Source organism: Salmo trutta, chromosome 18, assembly GCF_901001165.1.
Source record: "Salmo trutta chromosome 18, fSalTru1.1, whole genome shotgun sequence".
Classification (NCBI taxonomy): Eukaryota; Metazoa; Chordata; class Actinopteri; order Salmoniformes; family Salmonidae; genus Salmo; species Salmo trutta.
The window spans coordinates 51,407,258-51,426,714 of NC_042974.1; the positions used below are offsets into that span (position 1 = coordinate 51,407,258).

The window sequence follows — 19,457 nt, forward strand, 5'->3', positions numbered from 1 at the left end:
CCTTGAAAGAAGGATGCATACGCAGAAAAGAACCTCATACCTACTGTCAAATATGGTTGTGGATCTTTGATGTTATGGGTCTGTTTTGCTTCCACTGGGCCTTGGGCCCTTGTTAAAGAGATTTTGGCATTTTGGATTTGGTATCCCCAGAGTCAGATTAATTTGTGGATACCATTTTTATGTCTCTGTGTCCAGTATGAAGGAAGTTAGAGGTAGTAGCCACAAGTTCACCTGACTCTGGAGAAGTAGATAAAGGGCCTCATTGCCAAAAACCCGAAGTATCCCTTTAAGGTCAACGGCACCATGAACTATACATAAACACATTTTTGAGCATACAATATACCGTAACTCAGTATTTATAATTATTTAATACAGTCTTTTTGGCTGTTTTGGAGGTGATTGTATGTAGGGGATCTCTGGCCACGGAGACGGGCTGATCTCTGGCCACGGAGACGGGCTGATCTCTGGCCACGGAGACGGGCTGATCTCTGGCCACGGAGACGGGCTGATCTCTGGCCACGGAGACTGGCTGATCTCTGGCCACGGAGACTGGCTGATCTCTGGCCATGGAGACTGGCTGATCTCTGGCTACGGAGACTGGCTGAGCTCTGGCTACGGAGACTGGCTGATCTCTGGCCACGGAGACGGGCTGATCACAGAAATGCTTCCACTCTCTCCTTCTATTTCCTCCTATTAGTAGAGCTGACCCAGAAAACTGAGATGCGCCTTGGATCCTGTTGATTCCACATTTAGTAGCCTAACATCAACAGCAATTATTGGCCAGAGTGCGGAAGGGGAAACACTGTCAGCATCCCAAATGGCACCCTATTCTCTATACAGTGCACTACTTTGTCCAGAGGCCAGTCAAAAGTAGTGCACTATAAAGGGAAAAGGGTACCATTTTGGAAGCAGCTTTGTTTCATGCTGCTGAAAACAAGCCAAACCAGCCTGGAGGTGGAGGAAACTGTGGCTCTTATATAAACACACATCAGATTCATCATGTCCTGTGATACTAAAGAAAAACACAGCAGGGCCACAGACAACAAACCATGTCAGGGCAACCAGGATAAATTATAGTGTACAAACATCCAACAGATATCACTGGTCGAGCAAGAGAATACCCACACTCTTCAGTTTGTGGATATTGTCCTCTATGAATAAAACACAAGATGCAACCCAGAAAAAGTCAGACAGAACTTTTTGTTTACAATCCTAAAGTAGCAATGTAGAGATCTCAAAATAATTATGGAAAACATTTCTTAATTGGTAAAATATAGAAAATGAAATTCCTCAGAGAGAGCTTACCATGCCTCCCTAATTGTATTATCTAGATCATTAATTAGATAACTTCCACTGTATAATCAGTTAAACGTTGGTTTCTATTACACATTCTGAATGAGGGGTTTTATAAAGGAGTGCAATAACAGTCAGAGTATGAACACATACATACTACCACACATACAGTTGAAGTCTGAAGTTTACATACACTTTGGTTGAAGTCATTAAAACTCATTTTTCAACCATTCCACAAACTTCTTGTTAACAAACTATAGTTTTGGCAAGTCGGTTAGGACATCTACTTTGTGCATGACACAAGTAATTTTTCCAACAATTGTTTACAGAGAGATTATTTCACTTATAATTCACAGTATCACAATTCCAGTGGGTCAGAAGTTTACATACACTAAGTTGACAGTGCCTTTAAACAGCTTGGAAAATTCCCGAAAATTATGTCATGGCTTTAGAAGCTTCTGATAGGCATATTGACATCATTTGAGTCAATTGGAGGTGTACCTGTGGATGTATTTCAAGGCCTACCTTCAAACTCAGTGCCTCTTTGCTTGACATCATGGGAAAATCAAAAGAAATCAGCCACAGACTTCCACAAGTCTGGTTCATCCTTGGGAGCAATTTCCAAACGCCTGAAGGTACAACGTTCATCTGTACAAACAATAGTATGCAAGTATAAACACCATTGGACCACGCAGCCGTCAAACCGCTCAGGAAAGAGACGCATACTGTCTCCTAGAGATGAACGTACTTTGGTGCGAAAAGTGCAAATCAATCCCAGAACAACAGCAAAGGACCTTGTGAAGATGCTGGAGGAAACAAAAGTATCTATATCCACAGTAAAACGAGTCCTATATCGACATAACCTGAAAGGCTGCTCAGCAAGGAAGAAGCCACTGCTCCAAAACCGCCATAAAAAAGCCAGACTACGGTTTGCAACTGCACATGGAGAGATGTCCTCTGGTCTGACGAAACAAAAATAGAACTGTTTGGCCATAATAACCATCGTTATGTTTGGAGGAAAAGGGGGAGGCTTGCAAGACGAAGAACACCATCCCAACCGTGAAGCACGGGGGTGGCAGCATTATGTTGTGGGGGTGCTTTGCTGTAGGAGGGACTGGTGCACTTTACAAAATACATGGCATTATGAGAAAGGAAAATGATGTGGATAAATTGAAGCAACATCTCAAGACATCAGTCAGGAAGTTAAAGCTTGGTTGCAAATGGTCTTTCCAAATGGACAATGACCCCAAGCATACTTCCAAAGTTGTTGCAAAATGGCTTAAGGACAACAAAGTCAAGGTATTGGAGTGGCCATCACAAAGCCCTGACCTCAATACCATAGAAATTTGTGGGCAGAACTAAAAAAGTGTGTGCGAGCAAGGAGGACTACAAACCTGACTCCGTTACACCAGCTCTGTCAGGAGGAATGGGCCAAAATTCACCTAACTTATTGTTGGAAGCTTGTGGAAGGCTACCTGAAACGTTTGACCCAAGTGAAACAATTTAAAGGCAATGCTACCAAATACTAATTGAGTGTATTTAAACTTCTGACCCACTGGGAATGTGATGAAAGAAATAAAAGCTGAAATAAATCATTAAATAAATCATAAGCCATGGGAGTTTTTTGAGCAAGAATAAAGCCGACATTTGAGTAGTAAGACATAAAAGCAACAGATATCATTAATAAGAAGGGGCTAGAAGCGTCTTATATGGTGAACTACCGAGTGGCTAGGACAGGCAAACCCCCCCCCCCAAAGGTGCGGACTCCCGGCCGCAAACCTGAACCTATAGGGGAGGGTCCAGGTGGGCATCTATACTTGGCGGCGGCTCTGGTTTGGGGCGTAGCCCCCACACCGCCCGCTGATCCCCCCTCTTCTGTGTCGCCGGAGGAACCCAACCGTGGATCAGCGCCGGAGGCTCTGAACTGCCGACCGCCGCTGAAGAGTCTGGGCTGCAGGCCGCCGCTGAAGACTGGGCTGCAGACCGTCGCTGAAGACTCCGGGCTGCAGACCGTCGCTGCGGGCTCCGGGCTGCAGACCGTCGCTGCAGGCTCCGGACTGGAGAGCGTCGCTGGAGGCTCCGGACTGGAGAGCATCGCTGGAGGCTCCGGACTGGTGAGCGTCGCTGGGGGTTCCGGGCTGAGGAGCGTCGCTGGGGGCTCCGGGCTGAGGAGCGTCGCTGGAGGCTCCGGACTGGGGAGCGTCGCTGGAGGCTCCGGACTGGGGAGCGTCGCTGGAGGCTCCGGACTGGGGAGCTTCGCTGGAGGCTCCGGACTGGGGAGCGTCGCTGGAGGCTCCGGACTGGGGAGCGTCGCTGGAGGCTCCGGACTGGGGAGCGTCGCTGGAGGCTCCGGACTGGGGAGCGTCGCTGGAGTCTCCGGACTGGGGAGCGTCTCTGAAGGTTCCGGACTGGGGACCTTTGCTGCAGGCTCCGCGCCATGGATCATCGCTTGAGGCTTTGTGCCATGGATCATCACTGGAGGCTTCGTGCCATGGATCATCCCTACAGGCTCCGGGCCATGGATCATCACTGGAGGCTTCGTGCCATGGATCATCCCTACAGGCTCCGGGCCATGGATCATCACTGGAGGCTTCGTGCCATGGATCATCCCTACAGGCTCCGGGCCATGGATCATCACTGGAGGCTTCGTGCCATGGATTATCACTAGAGGCTTCGGGCCATGGATCATCACTGGAGGATTCGTGCCATTGATCATCACTGGAGGCTTCCTACGGGGAGCTGGAACCGGTCTCACCAGACTGGGGAGACGCACAGGAGACTGGGTGCGTAGAGCATGCACAGGGTATACTGGGCCGTGGAGGCTTACTGGAGGTCTGGCGCTTAGGGCTGGCACAACCCGTCCTGGCTCGATGTTGACTTTAGCCCGGCAAGGGCGGAGCGCTGGTACAGGACGAACTGGGCCGTGCTGGTGAATGAGGAGTACCGTGCGTAGAGCAGGTGCAGGATAACCTGGGCTGAAGAGACGCACTGGAGACCAGATACGCTGAGCCGGCGCACTTCTCCCTGGCTGCCGGCCAACTCTAGACGGCAACGGTGAGGAGCTTGCAACGAGCGCACCGGGCTGTGAGTACGCACTGGCGACACAGTGCGTATCACCGCATAACACGGTGCTTGCTCGGTCACTCGCTCCCCACGGTAAGCACGGGGAGTTGGCTCAGGTCTTAAACCCGCCTTAGCCAATCTCCCCATGTGCCCCCCCCCCCCCCCCCAAAAAAAAACAATGTTGGCGCTGCCTCTCGGGCTTCCGTTGTTGCTTTCTTGCCTGTTCCTCCCAGTATCGCCGTTCCGCTTTTGCTGCCTCGATCTCCCATTGCGGACGGCGATACTCCCCAGGCCTTGTCCAGGGTCCTGCCCCATCCAGGATCTCCTCCCAGGTCCAGTCATCCTGCCCACGCTGCTTGGTCTTCTTGTGGTGGGTAGTTCTGTCACAGACGTCAAAGTGAGTAGACCAAGGTGCAGCGTGGAATATGTTCATCTTGTCGTTTAATGCAAAAATGAACACTTTACAAATGAAACAAAAACGACAGCCGAAAGTTCTGTCAGGTACTTACAACTAAACAGAAAGCAACTACCCACAAAACCCAAAGGAAAAACAGGCTGCCTAAGTATGGTTCCTAATCAGAGACAACGATAGACAGCTGCCTCTGGTTAGGAACCATACTCGGCCCAACAAAAAGAAATACAAAAACATAGAATGCCTACCCCACACCCTGACCTAACCACATAGAGAAACAAACCCTCTCTCTCAGGTCAGGGCGTGACAGAGAGGATATTTTTAAAGTACTGGACAGCTTTGTGACGTCAAATGGACTTTGGTGGTCAAGATGTGTTGGTATCTGTACTGATGGTGCAAAAGCCATGACAGGGAGACATTGTGGAGTAGTAATGCGCATGCAAGCAGTTGCTCCCGACGCCACTTGGGTACACTGCAGCATCAAGAGGCTCTTGCTGCCAAGGGAATGCCTGACAGCTTGAAAGACGTTTTGGACACTACAGTGAAAATGGTTAACTTTGTTAAAGCAAGGCCCCTGAACTCTCGTGTATTTTCTGCACTATGCAATGATATGGGCAGCGACCATGTAACGCTTTTACAACATACAGAAGTGTGCTGGTTATCAAGGGGCAAAGTATTGACATGTTTTTTTAAATTGAGAAACGAGCTTAAAGTTTTCTTTACTGACCATAATTTTCACATGTCTGACAGCTTGCATGATGAAGAGTTTCTCACACGACTGGCCTATCTGCGTGATCTGAATCTAGGATTACAGGGACTCTCCGCAACTATATTCAATGTGCGGGACAAAATTGAGGCTATGATGAAGAAGTTGGAGCTCTTTTCTGTCTGCATTAACAAGGACTACACACAGGTCTTTCCATCATTGTATGATTTTATGTGTGCAAATGAACTCAAGCTTACGGACAATGTCAAATGTAATATAGCAAAGCACCTGAGTGAGCTGGGTGCGCAATTACGCAGGTACTTTCCCGAAACGGACGACACAAACAATGGATTCGTTATCCCTTTCATGCCCTGCCTCCAGTCCACTTACCGATATCTGAACATTTCTGGATAGGGCTGCGCTCAGAGTTTTTTTGCCTTGGCAAATCGCGCTGTTAGGACACTGATGCCCTTTGTAACCATCTACCTATGTGAGAGTAGATTCTGTATGTAAACTTCCGACTTCAACTGTAAATAAAGGTTAAAATTGGAAGACGAAAAGGTCAAACCTGTGGTGAGTTATTCACAATTTTTGATGAACAAAAATCTGGTATTATATGTAAGATGGCTAAATAAAGAGCAAAATGATTGATTATTATTATATTATTATTTGTGCCCTGGTCCTATAAGAGCTCTTTGTCACTTCCCACGAGCTGGGTTGTGACAAAAACACACACTCATTCTTATGTTTAATAAATGTATCGTATATTGTGTGTGTGTGGCAGGCTTACAATGATGGCAAAAAACAACATTTGAGAATGCGCTGACTCTGGTGTTGGAGGGGGTACACAGCTGGAGGTTGAATGTTTGAAGGGGTACGGGACTATAAAAAGTTTGGGAACCACTGCTCTAGATGATGACGCTTGGCATTGTTGTAATTAGAACATTAGGAAAAAACACTAACAGAGAAAATAAGGTAATTAACAGCTAACTAAGATCCTCTGAGGAAAACGGTAGTGCATCCCAAATAGCACCCTATCCCCAATATAGTGCACTAGTTTTCACCAGGACCCATAGGGAATAGGGTGCCATTTGGGACTCAGCCCGACTGCCTTTTATACAGCTCCCTCTAGGAATCAGTCAAACAAACATCAGTTAGAGAATAAAAACAAACACTGATGATGATTATAATGATGTCTTGCATTTATAGCCTATAACACTTTCCCTGAATCTCAAAAGTACTTCACATTGAATGTTAGGAACTCCCTCTCAGAGGCGTGTTAATGGGGTGAAACCTTCCAGACCTGGGTTCAAATACTATTTAAAATCAATTCATTATTTTCCCATACATTCCAAAGTAAGTATTCAGATAACCTATATATATTTTTTTAAAGTCTTAGAATTTTGGAATGTATTTGGAAATACTATAGTAACACACTTGGAAAGTATTTGAAAATACTCAAACATACTTCCATACATTTAACCATTTAACTAAGGCATTTGGAAATAGTATTTGAAATATGTATTTGAAAAGACTTTCAAATACAATTTGGAAGACATACAATTAGGAAGACTATTTTTTAAAATACAAATAACCATTCAAATACTCAAATAAAACTACTTGTTTTGGGCTGTGAATTTGAAAATACTCAAATACACAGAAAAAAGTATTTTAAATAACACATACTCAAATACACCCGTATTTGAACCCAGGTGTTACACTTTCTGACGGTTGCAGAGCGGAAAAAACACTGCATAGAAAAAAAGACTGCCTGTGTCCCAAATGGCACCCTATTCCCAACATAGTGCACTACGTTTGGCCAGAGCCCTGTGGGCCCTGGTCCAAAGGAGTGCACTGCATAGGGAATAGAGTGCCATTTTGGGATACAAACACTGTAAAACACTGCATAACAATGTTCTGTGCTACATGCAATAATAGACTCATGTCAGCTCGATAACATTCCATTGCTACTGGCGGGGACTCTAAACGTAAGCAGACTGAATGCTCCCATTCTGGGCTGTGCTGCTCTCCGCTTGCAACTAGCCAGCCAGTCAGACTCACATGCCACCATTTAAAAATACAAAAGTATGTGGACACCCCTTGAAATTAGTGGATTCGGTTATTTCAGCCACACCCATTGCTGATAGGTGTATAAAATCGAGCACACATTCATGCAATCTCCATAGACAAACATTGGCAGTAGAATGGCCTGTACTGAAGAGCTCAGTGACTTTCAACGTGGGAGTTCCAAACTGCCTCTGGAAGCAACGTCAGCACAGGAACTGTTCGTCAGGAGCTTAATGAAATGGGTTTCCATGGCCGAGCAGCTGCACACAAGCCTAAGATCACCATGCGCAATGCGACAAGCGTCGGCTGGAGTGGTGAATCACGCTTCACCATCTGGCAGTCAAACGGACAAATCTCACACACACACAGACACACACATATATAGAGACTGAGCAAACTGTTGATAAAGCCAGTATTCATCGAGAGGAGCAGCAAGTCTTTCCATAGTGTAAGACCCATCATCCAGGCAGGGGAGCAGAGGCAGCTACATTGTCGCTCTAGCAATTGTTGCTATGTACCAGAGTTTAAGCAGAGACAGAACTCCTCTCTCCTAACATCTAGACTCCCATCTCTCTCTCACCATCTCCCCGTTCCTCTGCCTCTCTTTCATTGTCTCTCTCTCACTCAGACACCTTAACTGGGGTTAGTGCTGGATCAAACCGTTGACGAGGTGACTCACACACCATTTATTACTGAACACTGGGCACAGTGAGCAGTCGTCATATCAACATATTTCAACACTCACTTACCTACTCTCATCCCATTGGATGAGACACTAAACCGAAGTCCAAACCTTTATTTACAGACACTGGACCAGACTGTCTTAAGTCATTGAATAGGCCCTGATATCAAGACAATGGCCACTATGGGGCCCATAGGGCTCTGGTCAAAAATAGTGCACTACACTCCCCTACGTATTTATTTCAACAGTGAAGCTAAACTGTAGCGGTGCGTGGGTAAAATCCCTTGGGAAGACAAGACAGGAAAAAAAGCCATATTACAAGCTACTGTATGTTTTGTGATAATTGCATTGTTTGCTGTATAACCTGTTAGTTTATATGCCTTGCCACCGTGATATATAGGCCTAAAGGTCAAGACATTAAGAAGACACAGTGGCAGAATAAATTCAATCACACCTTTGTTTCATCACAAAACCGGAGAGCAACCTCTGTTCGGTGAAGTCTACAAAACATATTGCATGTAACAAACAGTTACATGACCTATAACATCGTCAAGCAAGTTTTCGGGCTACTAAACAACTTTTGATTTAGAACACCGGAGATTTACTGCAAGTCGCAAAGAAAACAGTAGCTGCTTCCACTATTCCAGCACCATTTCAATTTCAACGTCATCAAATCAAATCACCTATGTCTAGTCTAATACAGCGACAACTAAAAGATTCCAAAAACCATTTAGTCCAATCAACGTAGGCTAAATAAGTAGAAAATCATGTTGACTCACCCTACTTGTAGAGAAACGCCAATGCCATCCTCCACTTTTTCATGTTGGCAAAACAGTCTATGACTCCGTCATATAGTACACACTTAGTTTTTGTTGTCCTAAGCTACCTGGCTAAAATGCTTGCTCTCTAGCCTAACTTCCTTTCATGGGCAATGATTAGCCAGCTAGTTAACATTAGCCTACTACATCTAGCTACATATTGAACTTCCATCCTATGAATTTATGGTTAGATCAGAAATGCCGTTATAGTCATTGGCCAGTACAGAGAATTAAGTAAAACCACAAGTCCAAATCCCTATCTCCATCCATGGCTAAATTAGGAAAGGGCCAATTTTAGCTAGCTAGCTAGCCACTGGAGGACAATTTTCTGTCAATGAGATTTGGCATTTGATGTGATGTGATTGGTGTAAAGCCAAGTCCAAACTGGCTTCCCTTGACACTTTTTTTTGGTGTGACAGGACCATTCACAGATGAGCTCACTCAGTTTAGCTCAACGCTGATTGGCTATTATTGTATTAAAAATATGATCAAGAGAGGCTGGCTTCCCTTGCATTCAATGCTCCAGGCGGCAACAAAATGCTACTCTTTTTGACCAAACAGCATCAGATAGATGGGCTACACATACAAAGACAGAGGGGCGCTGTTTCATTTGCCCGGATACTTTCTCCGGGGAGATACATTCAGCCTTTTGCGAATTGAAGGAACATTATGAAACACAGACGAAAGATAAATTATTTTGTATGTTTTTTTCTTGGTCCGCTTTTTGGGGAAGCCTGGCTTCCCTTGGCATCCATGAATACGTCACTGAAGCTACATCTTTTAATGTGGCTCTATACTCCAGTATTTTAGATTTGAGATCAAATGTTTCATATGAGGTGATAGTAGAGAATGTCACCTTTTATTTGAGGGTATTTTCATACATATCTATTTTACTGTTTAGAAATTAAAGCACTTTATGTATCTAGTCCCCCCATTTGAAGGTGTATTAAAGCAGTAAAGTTTAGTATTTGGTCCCATATTCCTAACACACCATGACTACATCATGCTTGTGACTCTACAAACTTGTTGGCTGCTTTTGCCATTTGTTTTGGTTGTTTTGGATTATGATGCGCCCAATAGAAATGAATGATAAATAATTGAGTGTGTAATTTTGCAACTTTCTCACTTATCATTATTCACGATTCATTCGTCATTATCCATAATCCTGGTAACAGCCACATTCATGTAGAAGTGTTCAGAAACATATTATATTCTTATTTACAATAAAAGGGACTCCAAAATTGCACAATACATGTCCACTAATAAATAAGCCACAAATAGGCCTACCATCATAGCCGCCACTTCATAAACGTACCTGGGGGTTTCCGACTATATCTAATAGGCCAGTTGTATGGGAACACTGTATATCAACCAGGCCAAAGGACAACACGGAGGTTACCAGAGTACACAGAGAGGACTTCCCTTTGTGGTGCTCTCCCCATGCCTGGGACTATAACAGTCAGTCCCTGAGGTAAGCCCTCCCTCTCATGTACCTCATTACATTTTCCACAACCTAATCTTAGTTAGCTACCTGCAAATGCAGGTAAACAACTAACAGAGTAGGAAGACGTTCCCTCTAGACGCTGATTCAAGTTCAGTTTTGTGTTTCCCCTAATGGCTATGGTAGAGTTTTGGATAAGATAAGATGTACTTTATTGTGTATTAACAACGTCTTTATGCCCACAACACAATAATTGGTTCATGCCCTGCAGTAGCTTTTATTTTCCCCTCAGAATTCTTATGTAAATTTGCGTGCTGGATGTTGTGGATATGCAGTAACAGAGATATTGACTTATCAGAACATATTGGTGTGGGCTTTGCATGATTAGCTGTCTGATGCCTGAGCTGCCTTCGACCAACGCTGGGGAGTTCTCTCAAGGTTGCAGAAACGAGCTTGGACATGCCTCTGAAATCGCATCTACAGTACCTTCTGAAAGTATTCACACCCCTTGAATTTTTCCAAATTTTCTTGTGTTACAGCCTGAATTTAAAATGTATAAAAGGTTGTTTTTTTTGTCACTGGCCCACACACAATACCCCATAATGTCAAAGTGGAATTATATTTTTATCATTTTGAAATGTCTTGATTCAATAAGTATTCAACCCCTTTGTTATGGCAAGCCTAAATAAGTAAAACGTTTTTTACAAATCACAAAATCAAAGTCACATCCTAAGTTGCATGGACTAACTCTGTGTGCAATACCAGAGCCATGACTACATGGAGCTCTATTCCACATCAGGTAACTGATGCAAGCAGTAGAATCAGATTTAAAAAGCAGCTAAAAATACACCTTATGGAACAGCGGGGACTGTGAAGTAACACAAACATAGGCACAGACACATGCATACACACACATGATAACATACGCACTATACTGAAAGCTGTAATCGCTGCCAAAGGTGCTTCTACAAAGTATTGACTCAGGGGTGTGAATGTAAATGAGATATTTTTGTATTTCATTTTCAATACATTTGCAAACAGTTCTAAAAACATGTTTTCAATTTGTCATTATAGGGTATTGTGTTTAGATTGGTGAGATTTAAAAAAATATTTAATCAATTTTGAATTCAGGTTGTAACACAACAAAATGTGGAATAAGTCAAAGGGTATGAATACTTTCTGAAGGCACTGTACCTACCACCTTTAGGGTGTCCTACTAAAGTTACGCATTGTGGTGAAAAGCAACTGGTGGTGAGACAGCTACATGACCAAAAGTATGTGGACATCTACTTGTCGAACATCTCATTCCAAATTCATGGCCATTAATATGGAGTTGGTCCCCCCTTTGCTGCTATAACAACCTCCACTCTTCTTGGAAGGCTTTCCACTAGATGTTGGAACATTGCTGTGGGGACTTGCTTTCAATCAGCCACAAGAACATTAGTGAGGTCGGGCACTGATGTTGGGCGATTAAGCCTGGCTCTCAGTCAGCGTTCCAATTCATCCCAAAGGTGTTCGATGGGGTTGAGGTAAAGGTGCAGGCCAGTCAGGTTCTTCCACACCGATTTCGACAAACCATTTATGTATGGACCTCGCTTTGTGCACGGGGGCATTGTCATGCTGAAACAGGAAAAGGCCTTCCCCAGTTGGAAGCACAGAATCGTCTAGAATGTCATTGTATGTTGTAGCGATTTCCCTTCACTGGAAATACGGAGCCTAGCCCAAACCATGAAAAACAGCCCCAGACAAATTATTCCTCCTCCACCAAACTTTACAGTTGGCCCTATGCATTGGGGCAGGTAGCGTTCTCCTGGCATCCGCCAAACCCAGATTAGTCCGTCGGATTGCCAGATGGTGAAGAGTGATTCATCACTCCAGAGAACGCATTTCCACTGCTCCAGAATCCAATGGCGGCGAGCTTTACACCGCTCCAGCCTGTGTGCGGTAGCTCGGCAATGTAAACCTATTTCATGAAACTCCTGACGAACAGTTCTTGTGCTGATGTTGCTTCCAGAGGCAGTTTGGAACTCTGTAGTAAGTGTTGCAATCGAGGGCAGATTTACGCTCTATGCGCTTCAGCACTCGGCGGTCCCGTTCTGTGAGCTTGTGTGGGCTACCACTTTGCGGCTGAGCCATTGTTGCTCCTAGACGTTTCTACTTCAAAATAACAGCACTTACAGTTGAACGGGGCAGCTCTAGCAGGGCAGAAATGTGACAAACTGACTTGTTGGGAAGGTGGCCTCATAACGTTGCCACATTGAACGTTTCTGAGCTCTTCGGTATGGGCCATTCTGCTGCCAATGTTTGTCTATGGAGATTGCATGGCGGTGTGCTCAATTTTATACCCCTGTCAACAACGGGTGTGGCTGAAATAGGCGAATCCACTAATTTGAAGCGGTGTCCACATGCTTTTGTATATGTTGTGGTACATATGGCTAATCTTTTATTACACTCCTTTTAAGTGGAACTGCACCAAATACCCTAATTTCAAACGCATAATTATCCTTACACCTCTGAAGACTCTAGCCTCTTCCATGCCGGTCGGAAGAATTTATGCGTTTTATTTCTGGACACTCAAAAACTTGTTTCTCCACCAACAGTTGGATAAGGGGAACCATGAGGTGTTAACACTTGATTGAGACTAGAGATCCTGACTGCCAATGTGTCCACCCTGAGACATGCCATTACCTTAATATCCCCAGTAATAAAACACTTATGATTTTTTTTCCTAGAGAAGAGGTGACTGTCAAGCTCTGACACTGGTGGGTGACATCTAAGCCCATATGTCCTGTCACTCAAGATGATCATCCACAATATGGTCCTAAAGGCACCATATTCCCTAAATAGGGCACTGGTCAGAAGTAGTGCACTATCGGGTGCCATTTGGGACGCAGACTTACTCTCAGATGTCCAAGATGACATGTCCAGTCTTGGTATTGGTCCACTAATCTTAAATATAACCCTTTAAACCTAAAGAATGTGCAATGGCTAGCTAAAGCATGACGACCACTGCGCTGTTCGGGGCTCTGATGACCCGGACCATCCAGAACAAGCTGTGCAGAAAACGAACTGTGTGTGGCCACTTGTTTGTTGCGCAATAAAAACATTGAAAAAGTCCTATATTATCGAGTCCTGGTGATCATAACATGTAATCTTCAATATTTTCTAGAAAGAAATGTTTGAAATGAAAATATGTCATTTGTTTGTTTATAGTTCTGGCTGCCGTTGTATACTGGACACTCACCCATGTTGTAGCCATACGGAGACTCGCTGGCTCCGTCCTGGAGGCTCGCCAGTATCTCCCCCTTTCCCACATCGCTGTCCCCCACCAGGAGAAACTTAAGCAGAAAATCGTAAGCCTTGGCGGGGCTGGTTCTGTGGTTCATCCTCGCGGTGAAGAATGATTATGTTCCATCATGGAACAACTTGTACAAGACTGTTCAATCACTTCTATTTCTCTTCCAACTCAAGATTTGAGCTGTGTGACGCACGAATTCAAGTAGCAAAGAGAGTCAAGTTGAATGTGGTGTTCTTTGACAGTTCATCCAGTGGATAGCCTTATATTATCAGTCATAATTCATATCTGGGAACTCACAATGTATCCATTTAGAATAAATGCATCAAACACAGATTTGAAGTCTCCTAAAATAGGAATTTGAATGAAAGCTACAAGTGTCAATTTTGCCAACGAAAGTGACAACACAATGTAACATAAACAATTATACAAATTAGCCTACATCTACAGTGTGTTCCGCTGTAACATCAAAGCTTGCCGCTCACACCGAACCTGTTCCAGTGTTCAAATCGTCATTCCACAAATCCTCCATTCCCGCTACCGTGCCTTGAAAGTACCAGACGTTTGACTTGTTATAACGCTGTATTGTACCGCCAGCCACACTGTTCCGCAGCTCTCTCTGATCTCTGTCGTTTCCTGTCCCCAGTAGCGGCAGAGTCTCGAGTTTTACACGGTTATGGTTGGCTCATCCACCGGGTTGCTAGGGCAGTCTTGAGTCGGTAGTAGGCTCGTCGCTGCAAACGTCTGTCAAAATCCCCATACAGGCGTACCCATTTGATTCAATAGAGGGGTGTGGCTACCAACGGTAGCCAAGCTTTGTGCGGTTTGGGCTGGAATCCACCCCACCACTGATTTGAGATCAGTGTTAGTGATTTTAATCCGATAGGAAGGGATAGGATGATGGCTGTTTGAACTGATTCCGGGTCAGTGTTTGCAGATGTCCGCAGCAGCCGCTGGCTTGGCAACGGACAGCATGGCTCGGTGTGTGTTTGTTGTTGTTTTGGCTGGGCACGATTTCTGATTTCTGACGTAGCGCAGAACACCTCGGAGGATTTAGGGACATTAGGCTATACTATTCAGACTACAATGGCGCAGTCAGCCACGCTCCAAAACAACAGCACATAACCGAGAAAAACAGTTACAATCATTTTGATAAGGGAATTATAATGAAAAATCGGATTAAAACGTGATCAATAATAGTATTACCTAATTTAATGGATTATGTTTTCCCTAAGAACAACAGTATGAGACAATAGGCTACATAGCCCATACAGCACATGATTCAAGAACAATACAACTGCACCATTATTACTGATGGGCTGTTTACATGTCATCTACTGCTCAATAGGAATACAACATATTACGCTGCTCTTGTCCTGTAAATAGGCTATCATACAATGATGGAGGTATTCTAAAACAAAACGAGACTGCAGTGTAGCCTACATTCATCAGTGAGTAAACATTGCATTGCGCAGCAGTACAATATTGTTTACACAGTGTAGTGGATGGATGCCGCGGGTCTGTTGATCAGATGGGTTATGTAACAATAAGAGAGGAGCTGCCTTCTGGCGCCAGTTCCAACTCCACTGTGGCCATTGCGTAATTGCACACCAGGCACCAGACTGGATGGATTCGAGGAATGAATACGGACATGGACATATTTTGTACCCTAATTACAAATTCGTTATTAGCCTACAACATCAATGGTATGGGACATAATGTACATGATAATAAAACATTGCTGGTAGCCTATTTTACTGAATATATAGTGCAATTTAGATAATTTAAAGAAAATAAGATGCGACTTAAATTTGACAGAATTTCTTAAATGTTCTGTTCATTGCTTTTATTTGAGTGGTAATTTTTTTCTTTGCTCATATTACATCAGATAATATCGTCCACTACCCGAGTTCATTAGTGCGCCACAGTTTTTGAGTGCGTCTACCAGCAATGATTACGGTTAATCTACTGCCCTCGGTTGGTGAATTGTCGGTAGTACACATAATACATTTGCAACATTCTAGATGCAAAGTTCGGATGGATACGTGTACGTTTTTGTTTTTCATATACAGTGCCTTACAGAATGTAATACAGAATGTATTCACACCCCATGACTTTCTCCACATTTTGTTGTGTTACAGTCTGAATTTATAACATTGAGATTTTGTGTCACTGATCTACACACAATACCCCATAATGTCAAAGTGGAATTTTGTTTGTATAACATTTTCTACATTAATACAACATTTAAAGCTGAAATATCTTGAGTCAATAAGTATTCAACCCCTTTGTTATGGTAAGTCCTGTGGCGACCCTTCATTTTTTGGGGGGCCTGTTTTGCATGTTATTTTGGCATTAATACGTGTCCCATATCAGTTTGCAAACAATGTAAAAAAATATGTATATAATTGACTTAATAAAGCTGCATACAAACATGGTCTCTTTTTTGCTTTCTTGAGTAAGGCTGCTCCAAAATGCAGGTGTTTCATTCTAGCTCAGTGCTTTCTGTGGTGGTGGGGCAGCCAGCAGAAAATACGGAGCGGAGGGGTTGGTAATGTTCTCTAGTTGCGCCGTGATTGGCTCAGTGTTCTGTCACTTATGGGGACACTACGTTACCGCAAAATCTACGGGGAGAGCTCAAAAATTCAAGCCCCTTGGGTGCTGCCATAGAGTTACATTAGAAGTGCCCATCCAAGAAGGCTCAAGGTCATTGGCCACAGATATAAAATGATGTCAAATCACGTGATAGCTACAGTAGCTTTGATTGGACATCATACTTTCAAAATCTTAGCTAGCAGTCATCATCATGAATCAAGTCGACAATCTACTGACAAATACTTTTCAATCCTTGTTATATGTAGAGAAATTATAGTTAAAACGTATCGGTGCTAATTGGCCATTGGATATAAACATTACACAACAAGTTGGAAATAACAAATTCAACAATGTGTGGTTTGGAAGGAATCAGTGGCTAACTGCAAGTATAGTAATCACTAGCCTGCTATTCAGTGGAGTGGATGTGTGGTCCAAGTCTGGGTTTAAGGGTCTCTTTTCCAAGCTTAAAAGGATAAACATTCAACATTGGCCATGCTGTCAACCCAGCATGACTTCTGCCGCTTTCAAAACAACTGGAAACTTGGAACTGGGAAATCTCAGACTTCAGTGAGTTCAAGACAAGGAACTCTGAAAAAACTAGCTCTGACGGGGAAAATATGTTTTTAAAGGTCATCCAACTCGGAATTCCAAGTTGGGAACTCGGGCCTCTTTCTAGAGGTCCGACCTAAAGATCACTAAAGTCATCATTCAACCTTGTTTTTTTTCACTGTTCATAAATCCAGAGAATACCAGACTTTGATGGCAAAATTTGCCCACGATGGACTGCCGCGCCACCTTCCTGTTCAAGTGAGCACAGCACAAGGTGAGTCCAAACATGGCTCAGGGATTTCACTATGAGGCCAATGGTGATATGAACAAGGCCAGCGTCATCTGATTTACATCTCCAACATTTGCTGTCGGTGCATTTTAGAGGGAGTCCAGTAAGATCTATTCATTATATTATACTAAACCATTTGTGTTTTGGACTCTGCCCTTCCTAAAATTGTTTTTCCCATTCAATTTCTTGTACATTAATCTTCAAATATTTACCCCATTTTTCCCTTAAGGAAATTGAATGGGATCTTAAGCACTTACACATTCGTAACGTATTGTACTAACTCGAATTTGTAACATAAGAATTTCAGGATTTACATTTTTTTTGCAGGGCGTTACATGTCATACGAACTGGATGATGTAGTACACAATTGTACACCATTTTCGGGGACCAGTTTTGGCTCGTGAGGGCTATTTTCCAAACTACTGGCAAAAATTATATAAAACCTCTGTAGCATCACTTTAAGGGAAGATGTAGTCCCCTTGTTTTTTTTGTTTTAAGAATTTATACACCCTCAATAGCAGGTGGTTTTTGGAATGGAAATCCTTTATAAATTGTTCAAATCCTGTTTAAATGTAGTTGTTCTATCTCCGACTTGACTGCCTATACAATCGGAATGATTCTAAAATGGTTGGTCGAGCTGGTCTTATCCTTCAAGTTATTCAGATCCATCATTTAACAATCTTTAAACAAATCAGACACAGTCCAAACTCCCATCTGTAGCCAATCTCTCCACAATATTGGTCTGTGATTGATTAATATGCGTTAATTTCTCCAGATGTTTGCTTAAATCTAAAATAGAAATGGAGAAATATCACCTGATCTTGGCATTAATAGATTAATTAATAGATAGTAGATTAATAGAATTAAAAAGGTGAACTGCTATTTTGGAGGGACCGGAAGTGTTGGCTGTGTATTTGGCCAATGACAGGCATCCCACATTTAACCCCACCCACATGTGAAAATTGAAATATCAAGTTGTTTTTTGGTTTATATGCAAAAAACAAGATAGGGGATAAATGTAGTTTTTTTTGTTGCATGTAAACCAAAAAACAACTTGACATGTCAATGTTCACATGTAAGTGGGGTTAAACGCTTATACAGTGCCAAGGTACGATTTCTCAATTTCTAGGTAACAGGCAAATGTCTCCATAAAAATATAACACTTAATAATGCTAATTTAGGCTTTTCTACTTTTTGGTGAAGATGTCATTTTCTGACCATAGAACGCAAGAATGACATCATTACTAGGCAAAAAGAAAGACTAGTTATAGCCAATTAATTCCCAATGTGATTAGGCTGCAGTTCAAAACAGCCAATACTAGCTAGCTTAAATTTTGAGTTAAGAAATTATTGGATGACACAACACATGTCAAATTAATATTAGCTAGTTAGTTGGCTAGCTAATAAACTTAACAGAAATATCTAGCTATAGTTTTCCAATAAGTAAACAATAGTTAGCTTGCTAGCTAGCTACAGGCAGCTAACTAACTAACCAAAACGTGGCTAACTACCACATGAAAATTATACAGCTATGGTAATCCTGGTTAGCTAAATGCTACCATATAACTAGACCCTTTCTGCTAAATTTCACTGGTTAGCTAGCTAGCGAATGTTAACTAACCCAAATGTGTTTGATAGCTAGCTAAGTAGCTTCTTCTGTAGCATAAATCAGATTGGCCAACCGAAGGGTCTCACCACAGACAGAAAGGGTAACAAAGACACATCACAGGGCTATAAAGCTGAAGCATCCGTTTAGAACGTTTTCTCACCACCAAATATGGTAGTGAGAGAGGATGAAACTGGGTTTACGTTCTGCTAATTTCTCATCGATGAAACATCTGATCACATTTTATGTTCCCAAAACTAAAATATCTTACGAACACATTGCACTAAGTTTTATAGACTTGACGCTTTACCAAAGTAAAAAAGTGCATAGTTTAGAAGCAGCGCAAGATCGAATTGACTTTCACAGAGCAGGCGTTCCCTAACGGAAATATGCAAATACATGCTAAAATACGCCAATGGGATCTTGCTAGCTCTTGCTTGGCTTTGCCCACCTCCTTGCTTGTTCTGCCCACTATGCTTCATTAATTTGCTCCAACTGTAAACGACACAGATGAGCTATCTTGGGTTAGTTATAAATACTGTACCTTTGGTCTCACTGTGCAGCACAAGTGAAAAGTGAAAATTACTTCAAAATCCCGGCACCGGATTTTTTCATGACTGGAATAGCTAGATCAAATGTAT

General features: G+C 43.0%; 1 protein-coding gene across 1 annotated transcript in view; it reads right to left on the minus strand.

Annotated features, from left to right (window-relative positions):
* rab40b (RAB40B, member RAS oncogene family) overlaps positions 1 to 14,550 on the minus strand; it is a 53,150-nt gene extending 38,600 nt beyond the window's left edge. The window contains exon 1 of the mRNA XM_029698980.1: positions 13,727 to 14,550. Coding sequence (XP_029554840.1) covers positions 13,727 to 13,868 — 142 coding nt within the window. The 5' untranslated portion in view covers positions 13,869 to 14,550. The remainder of the gene's footprint in view (positions 1 to 13,726) is intronic.
* Between the last annotated feature and the right edge of the window lie 4,907 nt (positions 14,551 to 19,457).